This window comes from Festucalex cinctus, chromosome 15 (genome assembly GCF_051991245.1).
Source record: "Festucalex cinctus isolate MCC-2025b chromosome 15, RoL_Fcin_1.0, whole genome shotgun sequence".
Classification (NCBI taxonomy): Eukaryota; Metazoa; Chordata; class Actinopteri; order Syngnathiformes; family Syngnathidae; genus Festucalex; species Festucalex cinctus.
In genome coordinates, this window is record NC_135425.1 from 20,244,393 (window position 1) to 20,265,045 (window position 20,653).

General features: G+C 37.0%; 2 protein-coding genes across 5 annotated transcripts; one reads left to right on the forward strand and one right to left on the reverse strand.

Annotated features, from left to right (window-relative positions):
* Positions 1–1,677: 1,677 nt before the first annotated feature.
* LOC144002864 (uncharacterized) lies at positions 1,678–9,826 on the forward strand. 4 transcript variants are annotated; one of them, XM_077498497.1, is made up of 7 exons: positions 4,959–5,036; positions 5,237–5,291; positions 5,375–5,537; positions 6,402–6,431; positions 6,795–6,937; positions 9,219–9,281; positions 9,382–9,826. In XM_077498497.1, exons 3-7 carry the CDS (start codon positions 5,417–5,419, stop codon positions 9,394–9,396), a joined length of 372 nt encoding a protein of 123 aa, XP_077354623.1. In that variant the 5' UTR covers positions 4,959–5,036; positions 5,237–5,291; positions 5,375–5,416; the 3' UTR covers positions 9,397–9,826. The 4 variants fall into 4 exon arrangements, with proteins under 4 accessions (XP_077354626.1, XP_077354625.1, XP_077354623.1 ...); XM_077498500.1 differs by lacking the exons at positions 4,959–5,036; positions 5,237–5,291 and adding an exon at positions 1,678–1,821; XM_077498499.1 differs by lacking the exon at positions 5,237–5,291 and having other exon boundaries at positions 4,872–5,036.
* Positions 9,827–11,037: 1,211 nt separating this feature from the next.
* nop14 (NOP14 nucleolar protein homolog (yeast)) lies at positions 11,038–19,273 on the reverse strand. Its single transcript, XM_077498482.1, has 19 exons — positions 19,109–19,273; positions 18,429–18,611; positions 18,002–18,136; positions 17,787–17,928; positions 16,855–17,003; positions 16,643–16,780; positions 16,335–16,457; positions 15,548–15,679; positions 15,133–15,463; positions 14,407–14,537; positions 14,251–14,336; positions 14,038–14,173; positions 13,611–13,712; positions 13,380–13,533; positions 13,141–13,300; positions 11,922–12,069; positions 11,578–11,696; positions 11,344–11,499; positions 11,038–11,266 (listed from the first exon to the last, which is right to left on the reverse strand). Exons 2-19 carry the CDS (start codon positions 18,609–18,611, stop codon positions 11,170–11,172), a joined length of 2,622 nt encoding a protein of 873 aa, XP_077354608.1. The 5' UTR covers positions 19,109–19,273; the 3' UTR covers positions 11,038–11,169.
* Positions 19,274–20,653: the final 1,380 nt, after the last annotated feature.

Sequence of the window (20,653 nt, forward strand, 5' to 3'; positions counted from 1 at the left end):
AACGACCATGTATACTAAGGCGTTTTTTTTTTTGTTTTTTTTTTCAAACGACCATGTATAGTATGACGTTTTTTTTTTTTTTTAAAAAAAACGACCATGTATACTAAGGCGTTTTTTTTTTTTTTTTTAAACGACCATGTATAGTATGGCGTTTTAAAAAAAAAAAATGACCATGTATACTTAGGCGTCTTTTTTTTTTTTTTTTTTTTTTCAAACGACCATGTATAGTATGGCGGGTTTTTTTAAAAAACGACCATGTATACTAAGGCGTTTTTTTTTTTTTTTCAAACGACCATGTATAGTATGCCGTTTTTTGTTTTTTTTTAAATGACCATGTATACTAAGGCGTTTTTTGTTTTTTTTTTTAAACGACCATGTATAGTATGGCATTTTTTTTTAAAAAAACGACCATGTATACTAAGGCGTTTTTTTTTTTTTTTTTTTTAAACGACCATGTATAGTATGGCATTTTTTTTTTTTTAAAACGACCATGTATACTAAGGCGTTTTTTTTGTTTGTTTTTTTAAACGACCATGTATAGTATGGCGGGTTTTTTTTTTTTAAAAACGACCATGTATACTAAGGCGGGTTTTTTTTTTTTTTTTTTTCAAACGACCATGTATAGTATGGCGTTTTTTTTTAAAAGACGACCATGTATACTAAGGCGTTTTTTTTTTTCAAACGACCATGTATAGTATGGCGTTTTTTGTTTTTTTTTTAAACGACCATGTATACTAAGGCGTTTTTTTTTTTTTTCAAACGACCATGTATAGTATGGCGGGGTTTTTTAAAAAAAAACGACCATGTATACTAAGGCGGTTTTTTTTTTTTTTTCAAACGACCATGTATACTAAGGCGTTTTTTTTTTTTTTTTTAAACGACCATGTATACTAAGGCGTTTTTTTTTTTTTTTTTTAAAAACAACCATGTATAGTATGGCGTTTAAAAAAAAAAAAAAAAAAACGACCATGTATACTAAGGCGTTTTTTGTTTTGTTTTTTAAAACGACCATGTATAGAAAGGCTTGTTGTTTTTTTTAAGTTAAAGTTGAAGTTTGAAGTTTATTGAACATGTAAACATAACATATAAACATAAACAAATAGCAAGTAAAAATTAAGAGAAAGAAAAGAAAGAAGAAAAAAACGACCATGTATAGCATGGCGTTTTTTTTTTTTGTTTTCTTTAAAAAGACCATGTATAATAAGGCGTTTGTTTTTTTTTTTTTGTTTTTTTTTTAACAACCATGTAGAGTATGGCGTTTTTGTTTTTGTTTTTTTGTTTTTTTAAAACAACCATGTATAGTAAGGCGTTTTTATTTTTTTTTTTTTTTTTTTAAATGACCGTGTATAGTAAGGCGTTTTTTGTTGTTGTTTTTTTTTAAGGTGATAATTGAGAACCACTAGTGTGCAGCAAATGACAAGCAACTCATTGATGAACTGTCAAGTGCTGACTCAGAGCTTAAAGCATTATGAGCATTCTTGGCACTCCCACGCCCCTCAACGCGCCAAACACTCCGGTCACCATGGCGACGCACGCACCGGATGGAGGGCAACACTTCAAGGTGTGTTCACCGTTTTTCATTCCTTGCAGAGCAGCCCTTTGAACTGTGACGCCGGTTCGACAGTGTCAGCAAGATAAGGGAATTCCCTCCCCAAGGCACCCCCCTCCCTCTGCAGTAGCCACGGCAACCGTCAGACAAACAGCAGGCCTGAGTGTGAGGCGGCATGCCAGAGGACTCCCAGGAAGTCTACAGGGTTCCCTGCAGCGCTTCTTCGACCTGTTGTTGTTGTTGTTGCTATAGTAGTGGCGGGCGTGCTACAGGTGAGAGCAGGTTGCTTCTTATGACGGGACAGAGATATAAATAGAAACGGCGGCTTTGATTTGCACGCCTCAGTGAGGTCACAGCTGGTGTGACTATTTTTTTCCATAACACAAATCATTACTGGCTGACATGTTTGCAATGTCAACTACAGTTGAGCAACATAGCAACTGCTGATCGGCCTTCGACCTAAAGTGAAAAGAGCTGAAGACACTTTTGCCGATGAAAATTTAAAATCAAATTTAGTAACAAATTTCAATTTTCAAATCCTCTTTCCTCATTGAAATGAATAGAAATGCTATGAATGTGTTTCAGCTGCCCAAAACTCAAAAACAACAACATTAAATTGTGATGTGTTTTTTTAAAATAAAGATTTAAACACTGTGCTTAATTAATAGTTCATTGCGGCTTCGACTGGTGTGTGTGACTTGACCACCAGGGGGCAGTAAAATGCAGTCATGCAAGATACAAATGAACAATAGTTTCACAACTAATGAACCAGGTGCAGTAATTGTGGTTGTTTTTGCAGAGGATAAAGAATATATGCCCGTAAGAATTGCTACATTGTCTGTCTACATGTGTTGCTGCACTCTCTACAGCATGGAGCTAGCAGAGCTGCTTCGTGTTGGAACGTGAATTGAGATGAGTTCACTGCCACCCTGCAGCGCTCGTATCTCAAGTTTTTGCTCCCAAGACAAGGCAAAAATAAATACATAATTGTCCAGATGACAGTATCTAAAAACAAACTCAGAAGCCATGCCACTTGTATCACAAGGCACAGATGCACATTTGTTGTTTAAATTTAGTATATGTTTTTTCAAATACATGGATTTTTATTTCGTCTAAATTAGTATAATTTGTCGTTTTGCGCATTTGTATATCAGTATACAAAGCAGACATTACAGTATTTAAATTTTATCAATTTGGTGTTTTATTTGATTGAAATTTATATTTTTAAATTCAGTATAATTATTCTGATTTCAATTTAGTACTACTATTTTATCTTTTTTTTTTTTTTAATAAAAAATCTTTTTCACTCTAATGTAGTTATCCGTAGCATGTTTAGAATTCCTATTATTGCCTTTTTGCTAAATCTTTATCCAGCCAGTCAATCAGCTTAGTCACTTTTTATCTGACTTTGCTTCCTAAACGTTCTGTTAGCCGGCTAGTTAGCATTAGCATTCGAATGCTACGTTATATTGTCTTTCCATTTGATGTTTCTTCCTCCCTTTTTAGACCAACCAAAATAAGAAACAACAAAAAGGAGCAGACGCGAAGGCTGAAAGCACGAAAAAAACAAGCTCGCGTGTTGACGTCATGGTGGTTACGTTCACATCTTTGATGGAATGAAGTGAATTTGAATCCATTTGGCTAACATCAAAAGAACGTGTGGCGTGCTGGCATCCCGCAGACATTTTTCTGCGTCCTTCCTAACCCTTGAAGACTGCACAATCGTGTGTGTCTGCGTGTTCGAGTGTGCACATGGTTTAGTCATGGCCGCCAGGGAGCCGCGAGGCGTGCAGCCGCGAGCTGCAAACACAAAGCAGCGCCATCTGCATGCCTGGAACACTTCCAACATCAACAACGCGCACGCACGCACACTTGTCAGAGTTTGTATGTAGCGCCTCATCTGGTCACGTCAATGATGACGTTTTGGGGGCCAGGGCACATGTGTACATTGTTCCACGACTGACATTACATTTAGATGTGCAATAATTGGGTAATGTGGAGAAATAAAATAGAAAGTGTGAGAAACGTGGATGTACAAGCAGGCCTGCAATGAAAAGCAGCCGGTGGTTACCATGGCGCCCACAACGCATGATGTGATCAAATGTTCCCATTTTTTCATTCCAATAGACTGAACTTATATAGTGTTTTTGACACGAGGCATATATGGCGTTCAAGGCGTTTTGCAAGGCATCACATTCAACCATTCACACAGCCATTTTGCCACTTGCTGTCGACTAAAAATGACATTAAATTTGTTCAGGGCTCAGCTTGTTAATGTCACCTGACCAAATTCAGAAAACAGGTGAGCCCCCTCAGATGGATAACAATGGGTGGATCTTGCTGCTAAATTAATATTCCACAAACAGATCAGAACACAGTGTTTAGGCTAGTTGGCCACATATTGTGCATTTATTTTAAAGAATATTTTTTTTACTTGAATTCCCCTTTGGCTGGCTTCAAAGAACTATAGCCAGGCATACAAAATATAGAAGATAAAGAGAGAAAACGAGCGACGCATGGGGGAAAATGACAAAAAGTAGAAGTAATACGTAATGAAAATGTGAGGAAATTATTTTTAAAAACAAATATCTGACAAAGGAGGAGAGAAAATTTAAGCTAATGGTAAATTAGAATAAATACTGGAACAATTGAAGAAGAAAATGGGAAAAACAAGAAAATAATTAGAAATAGATAGGAAATTTTTAAATAAGCATAAAAAACAAAAACAGAATTATAGTAATAAAAAAAAATCAAGCAAAACTGAGGATAATATAAAGAAAAACAGAAGTATTGCGATAGAGAAGAAAAACAAAGGAAAAAAACAAGGAGAGAAATTTTTAAAGTTTAAAGTGATTTCAAGGCATTTTGTCTTGTATCACTTTTGATTACTTTCATACCATATTACATACCTATCAATGACAAATGACATATTACTCATATATACCATCCAGTAGCCTATATCACGTATTGGCACTTAGGCATGCTGCATGTGAACGAAGGAATCCGTTTGTTTGATGTACTCTGGCTCCATCAAGTGGCCATTAGAAGTATTACACGTCACACCATTATGAGTATGACTGGAATGGATGACAAACTGCTTAGTTTAAAAATCCAAAGACATTACATTATTTATTTATTTTACTTATGTGACATTTTCCGAATTTGCCGTTCAATCTACGGGAATTACATTGTGAAAATCAACCATTCAGCATCCACTCTCAACTATGATACCTATTGATCATTAGAGTATTTTCATTTCAACTCAATAAAGCTGACATCCCATTGGCTGATGATGATGCTGCGGCACCTACGCGCCTATGCAAAACACTACAGTACAAGCGCGCGCGCGTGTGAAGCAACCTCTCAGCATCACAGCCTGTCAAAGAGGCGTGTCTGTATGTGCTGAGTCGAGTGAATTTTGGAGTGGGCAAACAGGTTTTTCGGGGGGAATTCAACCCGGAACTGAGAGGACGTTGACACACAACAGGTGAGTCGCCTCGCCTGACATCGAAACTAAAAAAATAAAATAAAATAAATAACAACATATACTAAGCGTTATTTAGTAAATCATATTATAACATTATGGGTTTTATGGCCACTACATGTATTAAGTAGAGATGTAATTTAATTTAAAAAGAAAAGAAAAAAAAGGTCTCCCCCATCCCATTCGATTCGACGCTTCCACAGGTGGTAAGGATCTACATCCGCGGTAAAAAGTAGGGCGCCGTCGTCGTGTTTGAGAGTGAGTGCGCTGCTCAGCACACATTTAATTCAAGTGACATCTCGGCAGCGGTTGATTGAGCCTCTTTTTCTTTTCTAATTTAGTTTCCAAAAAAGAAAGAGAACGAGTGCCCCGAGAGGACTAAAATGGAGGCGTTGAAGAAAGGACTGAACAAAGCCAAGGAAGGAGTGGTTGTGGCGGCGACGAAGACCAAGCAGGGAGTGAGTTCCGCGGCCGGAATGACCATAGATGGGGTCCAGTACGTCGGTGGGTCCCCAATTACTATCGGCTTATTGATCAACTCATTGGCGTTCAATTGATTCATCGCACTTTCAGTCGCACTAATTAGGATCACCTGCTGCTTTAAACTGGCCAGGTGTATTTAATTTTGATTTTTTTTTCTCTTCAAGATCTCAAAAGAGGTTCCAGTTATCGCTATTGAAGCCGACAATTTTTAGATCATGTTATTTAATTTTAACATTAGTTATAATTGGTAGTAGGATCAGGCATTAGTATAGATTTTATTTATTAATTTTTTTAAATATTCTAGTTAATTAAATTTTCGACACTGGCTCCTTTTAATCTTCACAAGCTAAAAAATGTCAATACATTTTACGTAATTTCTCACTATGAGCAACAGTAGTATTTACGGCCTGTTACAATACTTATTCAATTACAAAAAGTGTCTTTAAAAAAAGGTTTTCCATTTTAAATATTCTTTTTTTTTTTTTTTTACTGTAACTTATTTAGTTAAAATTAAGTTTTCTTAATGGTAGCAGCAACGTAACTAATAATTATATTCCTTTTTAATATAGTGTAATTATAATAAATTATCACTTGCTGTTGTATCCTTTAAAAAAACTATTTGTATTGCAGCCTTTGTTTTTTCTTTCTTTTGAAAAAATATGTAGCCCTTTTTTGTACCATTATATCCATACTTTATATAACATTAGTGTTTACATTTATTTCCTACTCATATTAGCAGTATTCTAATTAAAGAAAACAAACATCATTTTGTTTACTATCAATATCTACTTATTACTAATTTTATTCTGAAAATATGATTTATTCACGTTTCACAAATATACATTTTGTTAGATTTCAACCATCATTCTTTTTTTCTACTTTTAGGCACCAAAACAGTGGAAGGAGCCACAACAGGTATTTATAGTGATCTGACAATAAACATGACACAAATTGGCATGAAGGTGAGCAGCAAGGTGCCATATTTCCATTCGCGGACCCCCTGGGAGGGCAAAGCGTGGCTGTCACAAACAAGCAGTGGCACCCATGGTGACTTCCTATGAGGCAACCCCAAGAGCTCCACCGTCCATGTTGTTAGGCTAAATGCAAGGAACGCCTTTTACAGAAAGGTGAAGAAGAGCAAGCTGTGCCGGATCTGCAAAGTGGCTAATTGAATAAAGGCTACAGACAGTAGAGGGTGTGGTCGTGTGTTCTGCAAGTGAAAGCCGAACAACAATTGAAAGTGTGTGACGCCCTATTTTCTTTTCATTTCCCCGACAGTTGCAGGTAAAACGGTGGAGGGGGTGAGCCATGTGGGCGGGGCAGTGGTTACCGGGATGACCAACGTGGCCCATAAAACCGTGGAGGGGGCAGGCAGCATTGTCGCCGCCACCGGATTGACCAAGAAGGATCCCGCCAAACCGGTGAGAACAAATACTTGAATATAAGACGACCTGTAATGTAACAAGGTTGCGCTAACCTCAGCCGAGGTCAAAGTTCCAGTGAAAAGGTGAAAAGAGAATCCGATAGCTACATTTGATCCAGATCCTCATCAACATGTAACATAAAATTAAAAAATGTTAAGATCCACAAGAAAATGGATGGATGGATGGAAGGTCAATTTCAAGTTAAATTAAAACAAAAGGTGACCGAAATATGCACCGATCTTCTAAACGATTGAAGATTTGGAATATTTGTTGAATTACTGTTTGAATGATTCCCTGTTTTGTGTGAGATGTACATCTTTTTTTACCCAAAAAAGTCAATATTCGGCGGGCCGTAGATCCCAAACACCTGCTCGGACTGACCTAAAATTTGAGATTTTGCGCTGTGCCATAACTACCAACAAGTACACCAAGGTTTAATCAAATCTAAATCTGCTTGGTTAAACCAAGCATGGAACAAATCAAATCTTGGTTTACTCAAAGTTCTTGTTACTTTGTCATATTTTAAATTCATTTCATATTTTTAAGCTTTGCCGAAAAATACATTTTTCTTGTAAAATGACAGCTTGATTCAAATCATATTTACAGGACTGTCTCAGAAAATTAGAATATTGTGATAAAGTCCTTTATTTTCTCTAATGCAATTAAATAAGCAAAAATGTCATACATTCTGGATTCATTACAAATCAACTAAATATTGCAAGCCTTTTTTTTTTATTGTTTTAGTATTGCTGATTATGGCACTTTTTTTTTTTTTTTTTTTTTTACTTGGTCTGAGGAAATATTCTATTATGAGATGGGATACTTGAGAATTTCTTAAGCTGTAAGCCATAAACAGCAATATTAAAATAATAAAAGGCTTGCAATATTTCAGTTGATTTGTAATGAATCCAGAATGTATGTCATTTTTGCTTATTTAATTGCATTACAGAAAATAAAGGACTTTATCACAATATTCAGATTTTCTGGGACAGTCCTGTAGACTGAATTCTCATCCCCTTTTTTGCATGTAAATAATTTTCATAAATTCTAACTTAAAGAAATCTCATGACTGGTGTGATGTTGGAATTAATTTGAAATTCCATTTTGTTTTAAAATGTTTTTCTGTAAAATTGCATTGACTTTACTTTCAAATGTAGTAAAAGTTATTTTCATAAATTACTGTACATTTTTGTGTAAAAATAGTTCCCCCTTGTCATAATTGAATGTTCTTGCAAATGTGACTTAGAACATTTCAACCTTTCAACTTTTTTTGTGTAAAATGATGGGTTTTTTTTTTAAATTCTACACTGCTTTATCATTTTCATAAAATAGCAACATTTTCATGTCACGTGACACATTGCTTTAAGAATGCTACTATGGTAACTATGATAATGTAATCGGCATTATTATTATTATTATTATTATTATTATTATTTTATTTTTTTTGAGACGCCACGTTGCAACATTGAAAGAAATCTTCAATTCTTGGAAAGCCAACTCCTCTGAGCATGTCTTAATGTAATAATAGACCTTGCTTTGTGCACTGTGGTACAGAAAAGGACCTTCCCCAAATCTGTCCTCATTAGAGGCGGATTAACATCTCTGTTGACTCATCCTCCATCTCGTGCCTGTGCACATCCACTCAAAATGGCCGCATGACCTTGAGCCGTTAGTCGTCATCTTTACTGTTGTTTGCTTTGCCGTATTGCTCCTCAGTCAGGAGGACGATTTCGCCCCTCCAAATAAATCAATAACATAATTGACCATTGACACTTGTTACGTGTCGAACATGTCTGGAGGTGACGCGTCTCTTCAAGGAGTCACAATGCATCACCATCAAGCGAGAAGATTCCCGAGAAGTGACGAGTCCTTTTTGTCCTTGCAAATGTCCTTTAACGAGATTACACGCGCACAGACGCGGCGTTTAATCAGACTCGACACCCCGGGGGATGCGACACACCACCTGGAATGTGAGCTGGCGGCAGGGACGGAGCGACAGATGGACAGACTGACAGTCGGAGCGTCATCCTTTAGACGCCGTGGCCGTTTATCTTTCGAAAGCGACACCGCGTTGACAGGCAACTAGCAGAGGGGAAACTGAAGGATCAATATGAGATGTTTGCAGAGGTATTCAATCAGGCGTCTTCCAACTTTTGGTAAGAACAGTTTGAGGAAAGGGTCTTTTCTGTGCCAAAGCGAGATTCATCAAGCTATGCTGAGCGAAACTAGAGAAATTGAGTGTCCTGAGTGCCAATTTGTCTTTCCGTTTGTCTTCCAGAGCGACGACAACGCCGCAGCGCAAGATGCGGCAGAGTCACCGGTGGATACCGACACCACGGAGGTGAGACGACATTCACGTTCAAACAAACACTTCCAGTGGATGTGATCGATGACACCTGGTCTCTTTTTTTTTTTTTTTTTTTTTTTTTTTTGTCTCACAGGATGATACAGACTGAACATGTTTTAAGATGGATGATCGGATCAGTCCACATTCCTGCCAAGTCCCGTCGTGCCTCGTCTTGGTCTTCAATAATGTCCGTGTGCGTGTAAAATTGTTGGGTTGTGTGTATTTGTATTGTCTCTTGCATATCAGCAAATTGACCTCAGGTGTCTCGTTTGTGACTGTGATAATTCTAATTTATCACTGTGAGTGTGTGCGCGCGTGTATTTGTCAGTAATTAGCACAAAGAATTGGACCACAATTACCCACTTACATGTCTCTAAATGAACAAAGACCATGATGATCTCTATTTTTTGCTATGGCGTCTGTTTATGTATCTATGTTGTATTTTTATTATGAAATTGGAAAGCAAAAGTATGGCCCTGTAATAAGCATGATGTCATATTGGGATTTAGTGTTGAATAAAGTATATGTTAAATGTATAATCTGTGAAGTTATGATCTTTAACTCATTCACTGCCTTTGACAAGTATACTTGTCAATTGTATTTTTTTAGAGCGGTGCTAAATGGGGGCGAATCTGAGCATGCTCCACTGTAAATATCAAACTTGGAAACAACTTTACTGATGCCCAACCACCGGTAGATGACATTGCCCCATTTTATAGGAAATAAACACAGTTTCAGAGTCCATGGGAGAAATGGCTGTATTTTGGCAAACCTACATTTTTCTGCTGTCAATTATAAAAGAACGGGACGGGACAAAAAGTAGGGAGTCTATTCTGTTATTTGGTAGATTCGGTTTATATATAATTATTGAATGTAATATCACGTGAGTATTGGAAATGTAAAAATTTTCTATAATGACTGGCAGTGAATGAGTTAATTGCATATATTTTTTACCACACTGTCAAACACAAAATATTTAAAATTCAACTAATGTAAAATAATTCATTTACAACTATATTTTTAAAAAGCACATAACTGTTTTTGTCCTGACTTGGGGGGGGGGATTAGACGTAATCTATTGTAGTTTTAATATCCTATTCCCACAAATGATGCCAAAATATATTTTTTTTAAAAAGGGGAAAAAATTGTTTTTATAAAATTATATTTGTGCTGTAGGGAAAAGGGAGTTTTTTTGAGGTGCCGTATTTAAATGGTGCAAGAGTGGTGGCCACTATTTTTAGAAATATTGTAAAATTAGCGCATTTTAAACTTTTTTTTTTTAAATTTTAACATTTTCACAAATAAGGATATAAAACGTGAAATATATTTAAATATTTGTTTTCCCTTCAAAATAGCATTTCTTTGTTGAATGGTGAAAGCTTTACTGAGGCGCAGTAAATTACGGCAGTTTTTAATTTACAGTGCATATTTATTGTACATGAAAAATGGGTAGGAATGAGAATAGACAATTCTCAGTCGACATTTACTTGCAAATTGCATATCTGAATATATGCGCATTGCGCAATGTAAAAAAAATATGTATATATATTTGCATGTGGTTCTAAAAAGATCCTCAAGACATTTGCTAAAGAAATTGAAATGTTAACATTTTACCCGACATTGAGATGTGCATTTAAAAAATATCTTATTGCATCAGGCACTTCGTTAGCTACACCTGGACCTTCTCATCTGCTCACTTATTGATGAGCTTCACTAAAACAGTGACCGAATAAAAGACTGACGAGGAAAACTGATTCATTGGCACTTTATGAATTGATTACTGATTGTGTATTGTAACATGTCTACTATGTACTTGGACCATAAGTGTGTAGTTGTCATTAAAAAAAAAAAAAAAAAAGTACATAACCGTCCATGTGAGCTCTCATTTCCTCTTCCTCCTCTTGAGGGCCTTCCACTCTCCCTCCTGCGTGGCCAAACTGCCGAAGAGCTCCTTAACCTTCCTCTTCCTTTCCGCATCCCTGTTGATAACAAAGAGCCAATTGAGGGTGAGCGGCCTCCGTGAGCTTCGTGATTCTCGCGTGACGACGACGCGTACCCTCTCATGACGTCGTTGAGCTTCTCGCTGGCCAGGAAGCGAGTGTCCTTCCTGATCTCCCTCAGCGCTCCCTTGAACTCTTTCTTGTACTTGTGACGCAATCTGTGCTCCTCCTTCTGCTCCCTGGTCACGCCACGCTTCTTCCCGTAATCCAACCTGCAGGAAAGAAACATGTAGAACTGACTCAATTACCACACGTACGACTTATTATGACCTCTTTTGATGTTTACGTACACTTGCACAATCTTGGGTGTAAACAGCTTGAGAGGGACAGGCTTCTTCTTATCGAATACCAGACGGCCGTGAGCGAGCGGCGCGCCGCCGAGGACCTCCAGGATCGCCGCTCGAAGTTCCTGCAGTTCAATTTAAGGACAGATTTTATTTTTTTGCTCAAATTTACATTTTAACATTTCATCCAAACTGGAATATTTCTGGGTTCAAAATAACTTTTTTTCCCATCTTTCCCATACATGATAATATGTAAATCATTATAATCAAAAGGGAAACAGTTCTGTTCAAATCATTAAAAAAACAAAAAAAAAAAAACAAGATAAAGATCAAAGTTAAAGGTAACCCACCTTTAAAGGCTCCGGTAGTGAGTTTGAGGAGAGGTGTTGCGAGAGCAGAGCCGTGATTGGCTGAAAGACGTGTGTGAAACAGTCCAGGTCCTTGTAGAGCACACAGCATTTGTTCAGAAGCGCCATGCATGTGGACAAGCACGTCAACCTGACAAGAACGACATTGCACAATTCTTTATCACTTATAAACAAACGCACAACATGAGATTGCAAAACTGCCAACTGTCAAAAAGTTGGAAAAAAAAAACCTTAAAGGTGATGTTTTAGTCACAATTTAACATTCCATACTCGCATACAAGTGTCAAGTAGTTATTTTTCACTAAAACCAAGTCTAATAATAATAATAATAATAATACATTACATTATTGAAAAAATAAATAATTAAAAAACGTTTTGGTTTTTGTTTTAAATTACTTTGAATTTGCTTTTAAACTTCGATGGAGGAACAAACTAAATCAATCAATAAAATCTTTTATTTCAGTTTAAAAATAAAATCTAAAATAAAAAAAAAATGAAACAAATAGTGCTTTAAGTCAACCGCAAAATTTTCTCTATATGTTGTGTGGCCCCTCTAATCTAAACACAGCATTCTCATTAATACTGCATTTGTGGGATATGAGCTAAATGGAAAAAAAGCAAAACAAATCCAACCGTCTGGGGGCAGCCATTTTGCTACTTGTTGTCGACTGAAAATGACATCACAGTTGTTCAGGGCTCAAACAACCAGTCACAGCTCACCAGTGTTCCGAAGTTGAGTCATGATTGATCGTTAGCTGAGCCCATAGGCACACTGTGATGTCGTTTTCAGTTGACAGCACATGGCAAAATGGCCGCCACCTGAGATGGATAAAAAGCAAGTGGCTTTTGCTGCTTAACTCATATTCCACAAAAACAATATTAATCACAATGCCGTGTTTGGACTAAAGGTGGCACATACAAAATATTGTAAATATATTTTTGAGTTGACTTCCCTGTAAAATAAAAAAGTTAGATTAAAAATAATAAATGAGAACATAATAAAAGTAAATGCACTAGACGCATAGACAGCGCAGGTTCGATTCCCAGTACCCCAACAACTGGCTGCTACTTGTCTTGAAAACAAAAAATAAATAAATAATAATAATAATAATAATAATAATAATAATAATAATAATGAGAGTGACTGACTGTGGGCAAACCCTGACGGGACAATTCGAAAATCACAACAACCAACGGCTACCTGTAGTGATCTGCGTCAACATCGTTCTTTAATGTGAGGCGCTGCGTGGCAGACAGCGGCAGGCTTTTCCTACTCCAGCTCTTCCAGGATTCCGGGTCCGACAGCACCAGCAGATTGCTGTATTTCCCCGTGCTTCGAAAAGGTGGAACGACTCTGTAACCTGTATTATCAAGTTTAAAAAAATATATCAATTTGTTGGCAGCAACAATGCGACGGCTCGAAGATGAGATGGCGCCAACCTGCAGACGTCTTGTCCTGCACGCCTAAGTGCAGCGTTCCGGACAGGAAGTTAATGAGCTCGGGCAGGAAGCGCTTAGAAAAGGAGACGTACTCCGCCGCCACACAGCACAACACTAAACCCGACGTCACGTCCTGTAATGACCTCACCGGACACTGCACACACATCATTTGGAATGTTTATATCGAATAGTGACCATCACATATGTATTCAATACTGTGACTTAATGTACCTTCGTGAGAGCTTGGCCTATGTAAAGTAGCGCTGGTGTGGTGACGGGATGTCGAAAGTCAGACGTAGGAAAAAGCAATGCCGCCACCTTCAGGTAAATTAGCTAGAAGCACACAAAAATATTCATAACTAACAACAAACACAAAGCTATCTTGCTCCATAGTACGACTGAACTGACATGAACATATTCACGGTTCCTACTTTATACACGTTAAACTTTACATTGTAAATTGTAAGACTTCACAATTCTCCAAATGTCCTATGTTGTCCAATGATGCTATAGTACATAAAGTCTAATTTAGTGTCTAAAAAATGGATAACACGATACATTAGGTGTTGTCTGGTTCAGAAAATACAACATATGTTGAGGGCCCATAAAATTGGCAAAATAGGACAAAAATAGGCAAACAAATAGTGGATAGTCATACCATGTCTAGTGTTGGGAAGGCAGCATTCCCTTTGACTTCAAGCACTTCCTCCATGCTGTGAGCAGCATCTCCAATGATGGTCTGCATAGACTTACAGGCTGCTTCTGGAAACATCTGACACAAGCTGTACACCTCTCTACACAGACGATAAAGAAGCAATACTTCAGTTATTGAAGCACCAGCTTCAAATTAGCAGGCTAACAATCCACTCACGGAATTAGTTTGTCAACGGTGGGAAGTTCAGGCGGTCTCCGACAGACCAGTTCTCCAAGGTACTCCAACAGAAATCCCACCAGGTTCTGAAGGACAGATATTATTCATTCATATATTACATAAGCTTAATAAAACTAAATAAATACACTATTGTACCTGCAGTTTGAGCTTATTCCCCACAGCCAGACTGGGGTGGTTGCACTTTTGAGTCCGGGCTATGATAAGGCGCTGGTTGTCTGGAGTGTGACCGCGAAGTAGCTTTTCAAGGTCTTTGGAGCTTTCTGGAACTGTAACAACCATAAACAATGCTATACATGCTAACAGTGAAGCATAAAAAAAGCAGCTAACAGAAAGCTAATGCAACTTAAATACGTGCTAAATGGTCGCTAAACGGCAGCTGCTAATCAAAGATGCCAACACAGGCCAATAAAATGCTGAAAGAAAGCTAATATATCAGCTATCGCACTGCTAACAGACAGCTCATAAAACCTAATATACTGCTTGTGCTAACTCGTCAATATAATTGATTAATTCAAGTTTTTGGGTCAGAAGAACATGGAAGGGGCCCGAAACTTTGCTAAGAAACGTACAGTAGATATAAAAACATCGGGTTTGTGTACACTTGTGCAAACACATTACCTCAGTTGTTTTATTTTTACTTCCCCCACTTGAAAATATTGAGATTAATGGTGGAAAGGTTGTAAAATAAGTGGTCATGGTTACACTTGGGTTATGTTGTTAACTTGTAAATCACTGTGCCGCTCTCTTCTCCCTTAATTGCCCCACAGGGATCAATAAAGTTTTGTCAATCTAATAATGTAACTGAACGCTAACAGTAGCTAACGATACATTGCTAACAGACTAATCAGAGGCGTTTGTTACCAGTGAACGTGTACGGAAGTTCGGCTTTGGCTGCTTCCTGCTGGGCCTTCTTCTCCTCTTCACTCTTCTTCTGGTTGATCTCCACCTCCTCTTCCTCGCTTTCTTGCTCTGACTCCAAGTCTGAATGACCACCATCTTCCTTCTCCCCTTCCTCCTCCTCCTCCTCCTCCTCCCCATTCTCTTCTTCTTCCTCCTCATTGCTGCCACCATCCGCCTCTTCTTCTTCCTCCTCCTCATTGCTGCCACCATCACCCTCTTCTTCTTCCTCAGATTCTTCTTCACCCTTTTCTCCATCTTCTTCTGGCTCCTCATCAAGGTTCCATTTGCCATCCTTTATAACAGAGCAAACAGGTAAAACATACATATTTCCTGTAATAATACATATATTGTGTTCATGTACAGTATCTGGTGTCACCTTATAAGCTAAAGTTTTCTTGTCATCTTTGTCCAGGATGAATCCATCTTGGAGGTCGTCGGCAGACATGTATGTACGATTTGGCGCTACTTCCGCCTCTTCATCACCCATCATCCTCCTTAGTCGATCCGCCTTAGAGGGAAATCAAGGTGGGCGGTGAAGTTGGGGGTCACCTCTGAAGTCTTAATTTCCTTGAAATTTACTTTTTCCTCCTGAAAATATGTGACTAATATCCAAAGAAATATGAGTTTTATTTATTTGGGGGGGAATGATGAAACATTAAAAAAAAAAATGTTTCTATCAAAAACGTATGACTTTTTTTAAAGAATTTTTTTAATCTAAAAAATGGATATATTTTTTTCATTGAAAATTTACTACTCCTTTATTTTTTTAATTACTCGACTTTATTTTTTCATGACATACAACTTCTTACTCGACAATATATGACATTTCTTTTTAAAAATCCACCTTTTTTTTTTTTACTTAGAAAATAAACAACTTCGTTCCCAAAAAACATAAAGCTTTTTCCACCAAAAATATTTTATTTACTTAAAAAATATATATGTTTATTTTGGTATTTCAAATGTACTGTTTCCCCCCCTAGAACATCTTGACCATTATGTCAAAAATATGGAAAAATCTGAAAATGCAAGCATTTTAAGGATTAATTCCACCAGTATAGTGCAAAATTTCCAATCAGTCGACACCTTTTTCCATGTTTTTTCCTACCCAGCGGTTAACTTGCATTAAAACTCAGAAACTTCAGAAGGCCATTTTGTGAACGTACCTCCAGTTTCTGCAGCTTCTCCCGCTCCTCTCTGGCGAGCTCCTCTGGCGACTTCATTTTCTCCGAGGGTTGCGCCTTCATCTCAAAGCCCAGCTCCTTCACCATCTTGTCGTACTCCTCCAACTGCATTAATGTAAAGGGAAAAGTCAGCCCAGGGAGCATCTGAGTGATCAACGCCACATCGGGGTGCATGATTATAGCCAAAATTATAATCACAGTTATTAATTATTATTATTAAACAAAAATAGTTATTATGTTAAGGAAAACATCTGTTGGTGACCAACCACGAGTCGAGTTGTTGCTCCCACCTTTGGTTTTTCCACCGGCATGTCCTCCCGTTGAACTTTGGGCTTCTTATGCACCATCAGCATCTGGATGCTCTTCCACTCCTGGTCCAGCTTCTCCGTCAGCTCCTGTGCCTCCTCCTTTTGCACCTGTCGTTCCCTCTGAGCAGAAAGAGGAGGATGACTGTTTTATTTGTCATGTTCTCATGATTCCCATGGGCAAGGAGGCCACTCACCTTCTGCTGTTTGGACTTGTGGATGAGCTCCTCGATCAGCTCCTGCCTGGATTTGGCCTTCGGACCTTCTTCATCGTCTGGGTGCTCCCCGGCCGTCTTCTTCCTAAGGAGGCCACCGCCACCGCCGAAGTGAGAGGCTGTCAGCTCGGCTAAAAAATTCCAAAAGATAATTTGGATAATTGCAAACTGTTTTAAGCACCACGCAAGCAAGCGACCTTTCAACATTTGAATAAATGTGCAACCTGGTTTGTTTTATAGTTAAATTTATTTTGTTTTTCATTATTTAATATTGAAGTTATTAGTTCACTTTTTTTCATTATTCATTTCATTTCATTTCATTATTCATTTTAGTGATTCATAGAAGGTTATGAGAATTTTTCCTGGGTATAATTTAATTAATTATTTTATTTAACATGTCTACAGTATATGACAGATATTTTTTAATTTGTAGTTTTTATTGGATTTCATTGTAGTCATTATCATCATATTTAAATAATTTACATTTGGTATTATTAACAATGGTCATTTTTGTGTAATTTTTCACTTTTGTCTTCATTTTATTGATTAAGGCAGAGAATTGTTATGATATATGTATGACTATTTTATTTTAGCAATATATTAAGATAGCTTAAATGTGTTGTATTTTTTTATTTATTCAAATGTATATGTTTTTCTTTTCTTTATTTGACCAATACATTAGAATTATGGCATCAAATATTTTGTAGACTTTTTTTTTTTTAAGCCTGTATAGCTTTTTTGTCATTATTTTGTTTTTTCAATTTCTTTCTTTGTTATGGAAAAGTCCCCTCCCATTCATTCATTTCTTTATCAGTTTTTTTTTTTTTATTTTAACTTTAGAGAATGTGGTCGTAAAATAAAGACTCCTCTCATTTGCTATAACATCAGCATTAATATGCATGTAGTGTTCTTACCTGACAAAAGTCCTTTCTCCTCCGACTCGTCGTCGCTGTTCACCATGTCAGTGAACTTCTCCATTTCAGATAGAGATTGTCCATAATGAGTCAGCTCCTCCTCCTCGTTCAGGTTGTACATGTCCTTTTTCTCATGGGCGCGCTGAAACGCGTCATTTAAAAGTCATTCAAGAGACTTCAACACAATTAGTTAGTAAAATGTTGGCATGGCTCACCTTTCTCTCCATGGCAAACCTCTGCAGGATCTTTTCTTCAGGTGCCATTTTGGTGTCGTACTCCCCAAAGCGCCTGTCTATGAACTTGTTGCTTTTGTTCTTCTGCTTGTACTCCTTCAAGAGTGTCTCCTTCCTCTATTGGATGAAGGAAAACATCGTCTCATTCAATGTGAACCATGGCACTGAAGCATGAAGAACTCTTTTCTTATTTTTTATTACAGTGGTTGTCAATTTTTTTTTTTTTAATTAATTAAGTGCCACCCAAAAAATACTTTACAGTCGGCATTGTCAAAATGTCAACTAGCGCAGAAAAAAAATAAAGGGTTAACAAAATGTGACTGAGTGACCATGGAACAGATTGTTTCCATTTAAATGATTCCCTATGGGGGGGATGAAAAATGTACAATTGCTGTCTCTGGAGTCTCACCTTATTGATGGCTTTGGAGCGGGACACTCCAGGGAGGCCCACATCATGCTTGCTTTTCCTCCCAAGCACATCGAATTTCTTGCGGTTGATTTTTACCTCAAAAGGGTTGTTCTTGATCTCGGAGGAGGTTTTAACTTTGCGAACTTTGTCGGCCGCGCTCCGCTTTTTGGGCACCTTCCCCATCTGGAAAAGTCATTTATCATCAGCGCTTATAACAAACAGTCATTATTAAATGCTGAACAGTAATGTATTTCTGCACTCCCAAATTTTTATTATTAGTATTATTACATTTATTATTACGCCAAACAAGCAACTACTGTTGCTCGGCAAATTCACACATATCACTTATGTCCATATTTTTCGTGAAAAAAAAAATCCCAATGACACATTTCCTTATAAATAGCCCAAATTGAGGTAGACCGATGTTTTACAAATTTACACCATCTTTTCAAGACGTTTTACAAATTTACCCCATCTTTTCCAAGTTACAACTTCCATTTATTGGGGCTACAAGTTGTAATTTTCCACTTCCAGTAAGATTCAACTCCGCGCCAGACCTTCAGCATTCACACGAAATCTCTACAGGAACACGATCATATTGCAGTACATGTCTCTGTTTCTGAACAAATACATTAGCTTTGTTAGCTAAACCATAAACAAACAATCACTTGAGAGATTACCGTGTGTCACGAAGAGACCAATTATATCCACCGCGAAGACAACATTTATTCGCTAAATGAAGCCGAAGTACACTTCAATGACGAAAAACAAATTTAATGTAGTATCCACGTTGTTTCGCTTCAGGTTTACCACATGCCTACGAGAAGAGTAGACGCCACGGGTGAAAGTTCAAAAAACAAAGGAAAGCGAGCAGTTCTGTCGCGCGCTTACCTACAGCGCCACTATAGCGTTCATAAATAGAATTACATGTTTGACACGAGCAGACACGAATCGTGCAGTTGTGTGAGATTTGTGTGAGATTTTAAACTGATATAATATTACATTGTTTAATGACGTTATTGTTTATTATAATTCTGACATTTAAATGATAAATCTAAAGGTAAAAACTTTCCCATGAGGTCATCTTTTGTCCATCTATTGCGTGATTCTGGACCAAACTTTAATTACTTATCTACAATGTATGTATCCATCCATTTCAAAACTTAATCAGCGCGGGTGATGAACAAACAACCATGTACACTCACATTTTCAACAACTGACAATTGAATATGTCAATCTGTTTTATGTTTTGCGAAATGTAGAAGTTTTGTGGGATGTTTTTAGTTACTTTTCAATTGTGTGGTACATAAAGAAGTGCAGTACTTTAAAAAAAATACAAATAAAAAAATAAAAAATAAAAAAAACTCCACAGAATGTACAGATGATGCTAAGTGTGACCATACAAATTTATCGCCAATGGCAAAGAGAACGTGATGGCAACCATAGAACATAGAATGAGAAAAATATGAAGATGCTAATGATACTGCTAGTTAGGGAAATGAGCAAGTAAGTAAAAAAACACAAAAACAAACAAAACAAAATTACATGTCTTTCAGGCTTATTTAAAGAGAGTCATTTAGCTTCATCATTTAGCTGTATCTTAAAAAAAAGGTATCAAACAAACTTGTTTATTAATATGGCACATAAACTAAATGCAAATCTGCCTAAATTGTTGTGTACCATGTAGAGGTAATATGTGATGACTATAGAATGCAAACAGTTACAGAAAGGGTGAGTCATTTTACTTTATTATGGTTTTATTAAAAGATGGTGGAGCTGAAACAGAGGTGTGTTCATTTCTACGGCACATACATAACCTAAAAAGCATATACATTAAAATTGTTTGCAATGTGGTTAACGATGACGAGAAAAAAAAAAAAAAAAAAAAAAAAAAAAGTGGTTCACAGTGCTCTCTCACAGCAAGCTAATTATGGCTCGTCTATAGCATGTGACAAATTAAAATGTAATATTCATAAAAATAATGCACACACACACACACACACACACACACAGAGAAAAAAAAATCAATGTTTATCTTTGTACACATTCATTCATAGTAATCCAACTACTGGAATAAAGCCCATAAACGACAGGTTGTTAATATGCTCGTATACGTTAGCCGCAGTCACAAAATTAGTAGTTTTTGTCATTTTAACATTGAAATGAGAGGGTTTTTGTTTCTGCATTCACTTGATTTTGTTCTTAAAAGACACTTTCTTATATTG

Excerpts from the sequence above, each read along its gene's own strand:
- nop14 (XM_077498482.1), bottom strand. The coding sequence starts at position 18,611 with ATGGGGAAGGTGCCCAAAAAGCGGAGCGCGGCCGACAAAGTTCGCAAA. Across the intron at positions 17,004-17,786 it reads GGAGAAAGGACTTTTGTCAG|CCGAGCTGACAGCCTCTCAC; the intron begins GTAAGAACACTA and ends GGAATTTTTTAG. Across the intron at positions 13,301-13,379 it reads GCAGGACAAGACGTCTGCAG|GTTACAGAGTCGTTCCACCT; the intron begins GTTGGCGCCATC and ends TTGATAATACAG.
- LOC144002864 (XM_077498500.1), top strand. The coding sequence starts at position 5,417 with ATGGAGGCGTTGAAGAAAGGACTGAACAAAGCCAAGGAAGGAGTGGTT. Across the intron at positions 5,538-6,401 it reads AGATGGGGTCCAGTACGTCG|GCACCAAAACAGTGGAAGGA; the intron begins GTGGGTCCCCAA and ends TTCTACTTTTAG. Across the intron at positions 6,938-9,218 it reads AGAAGGATCCCGCCAAACCG|AGCGACGACAACGCCGCAGC; the intron begins GTGAGAACAAAT and ends TTTGTCTTCCAG.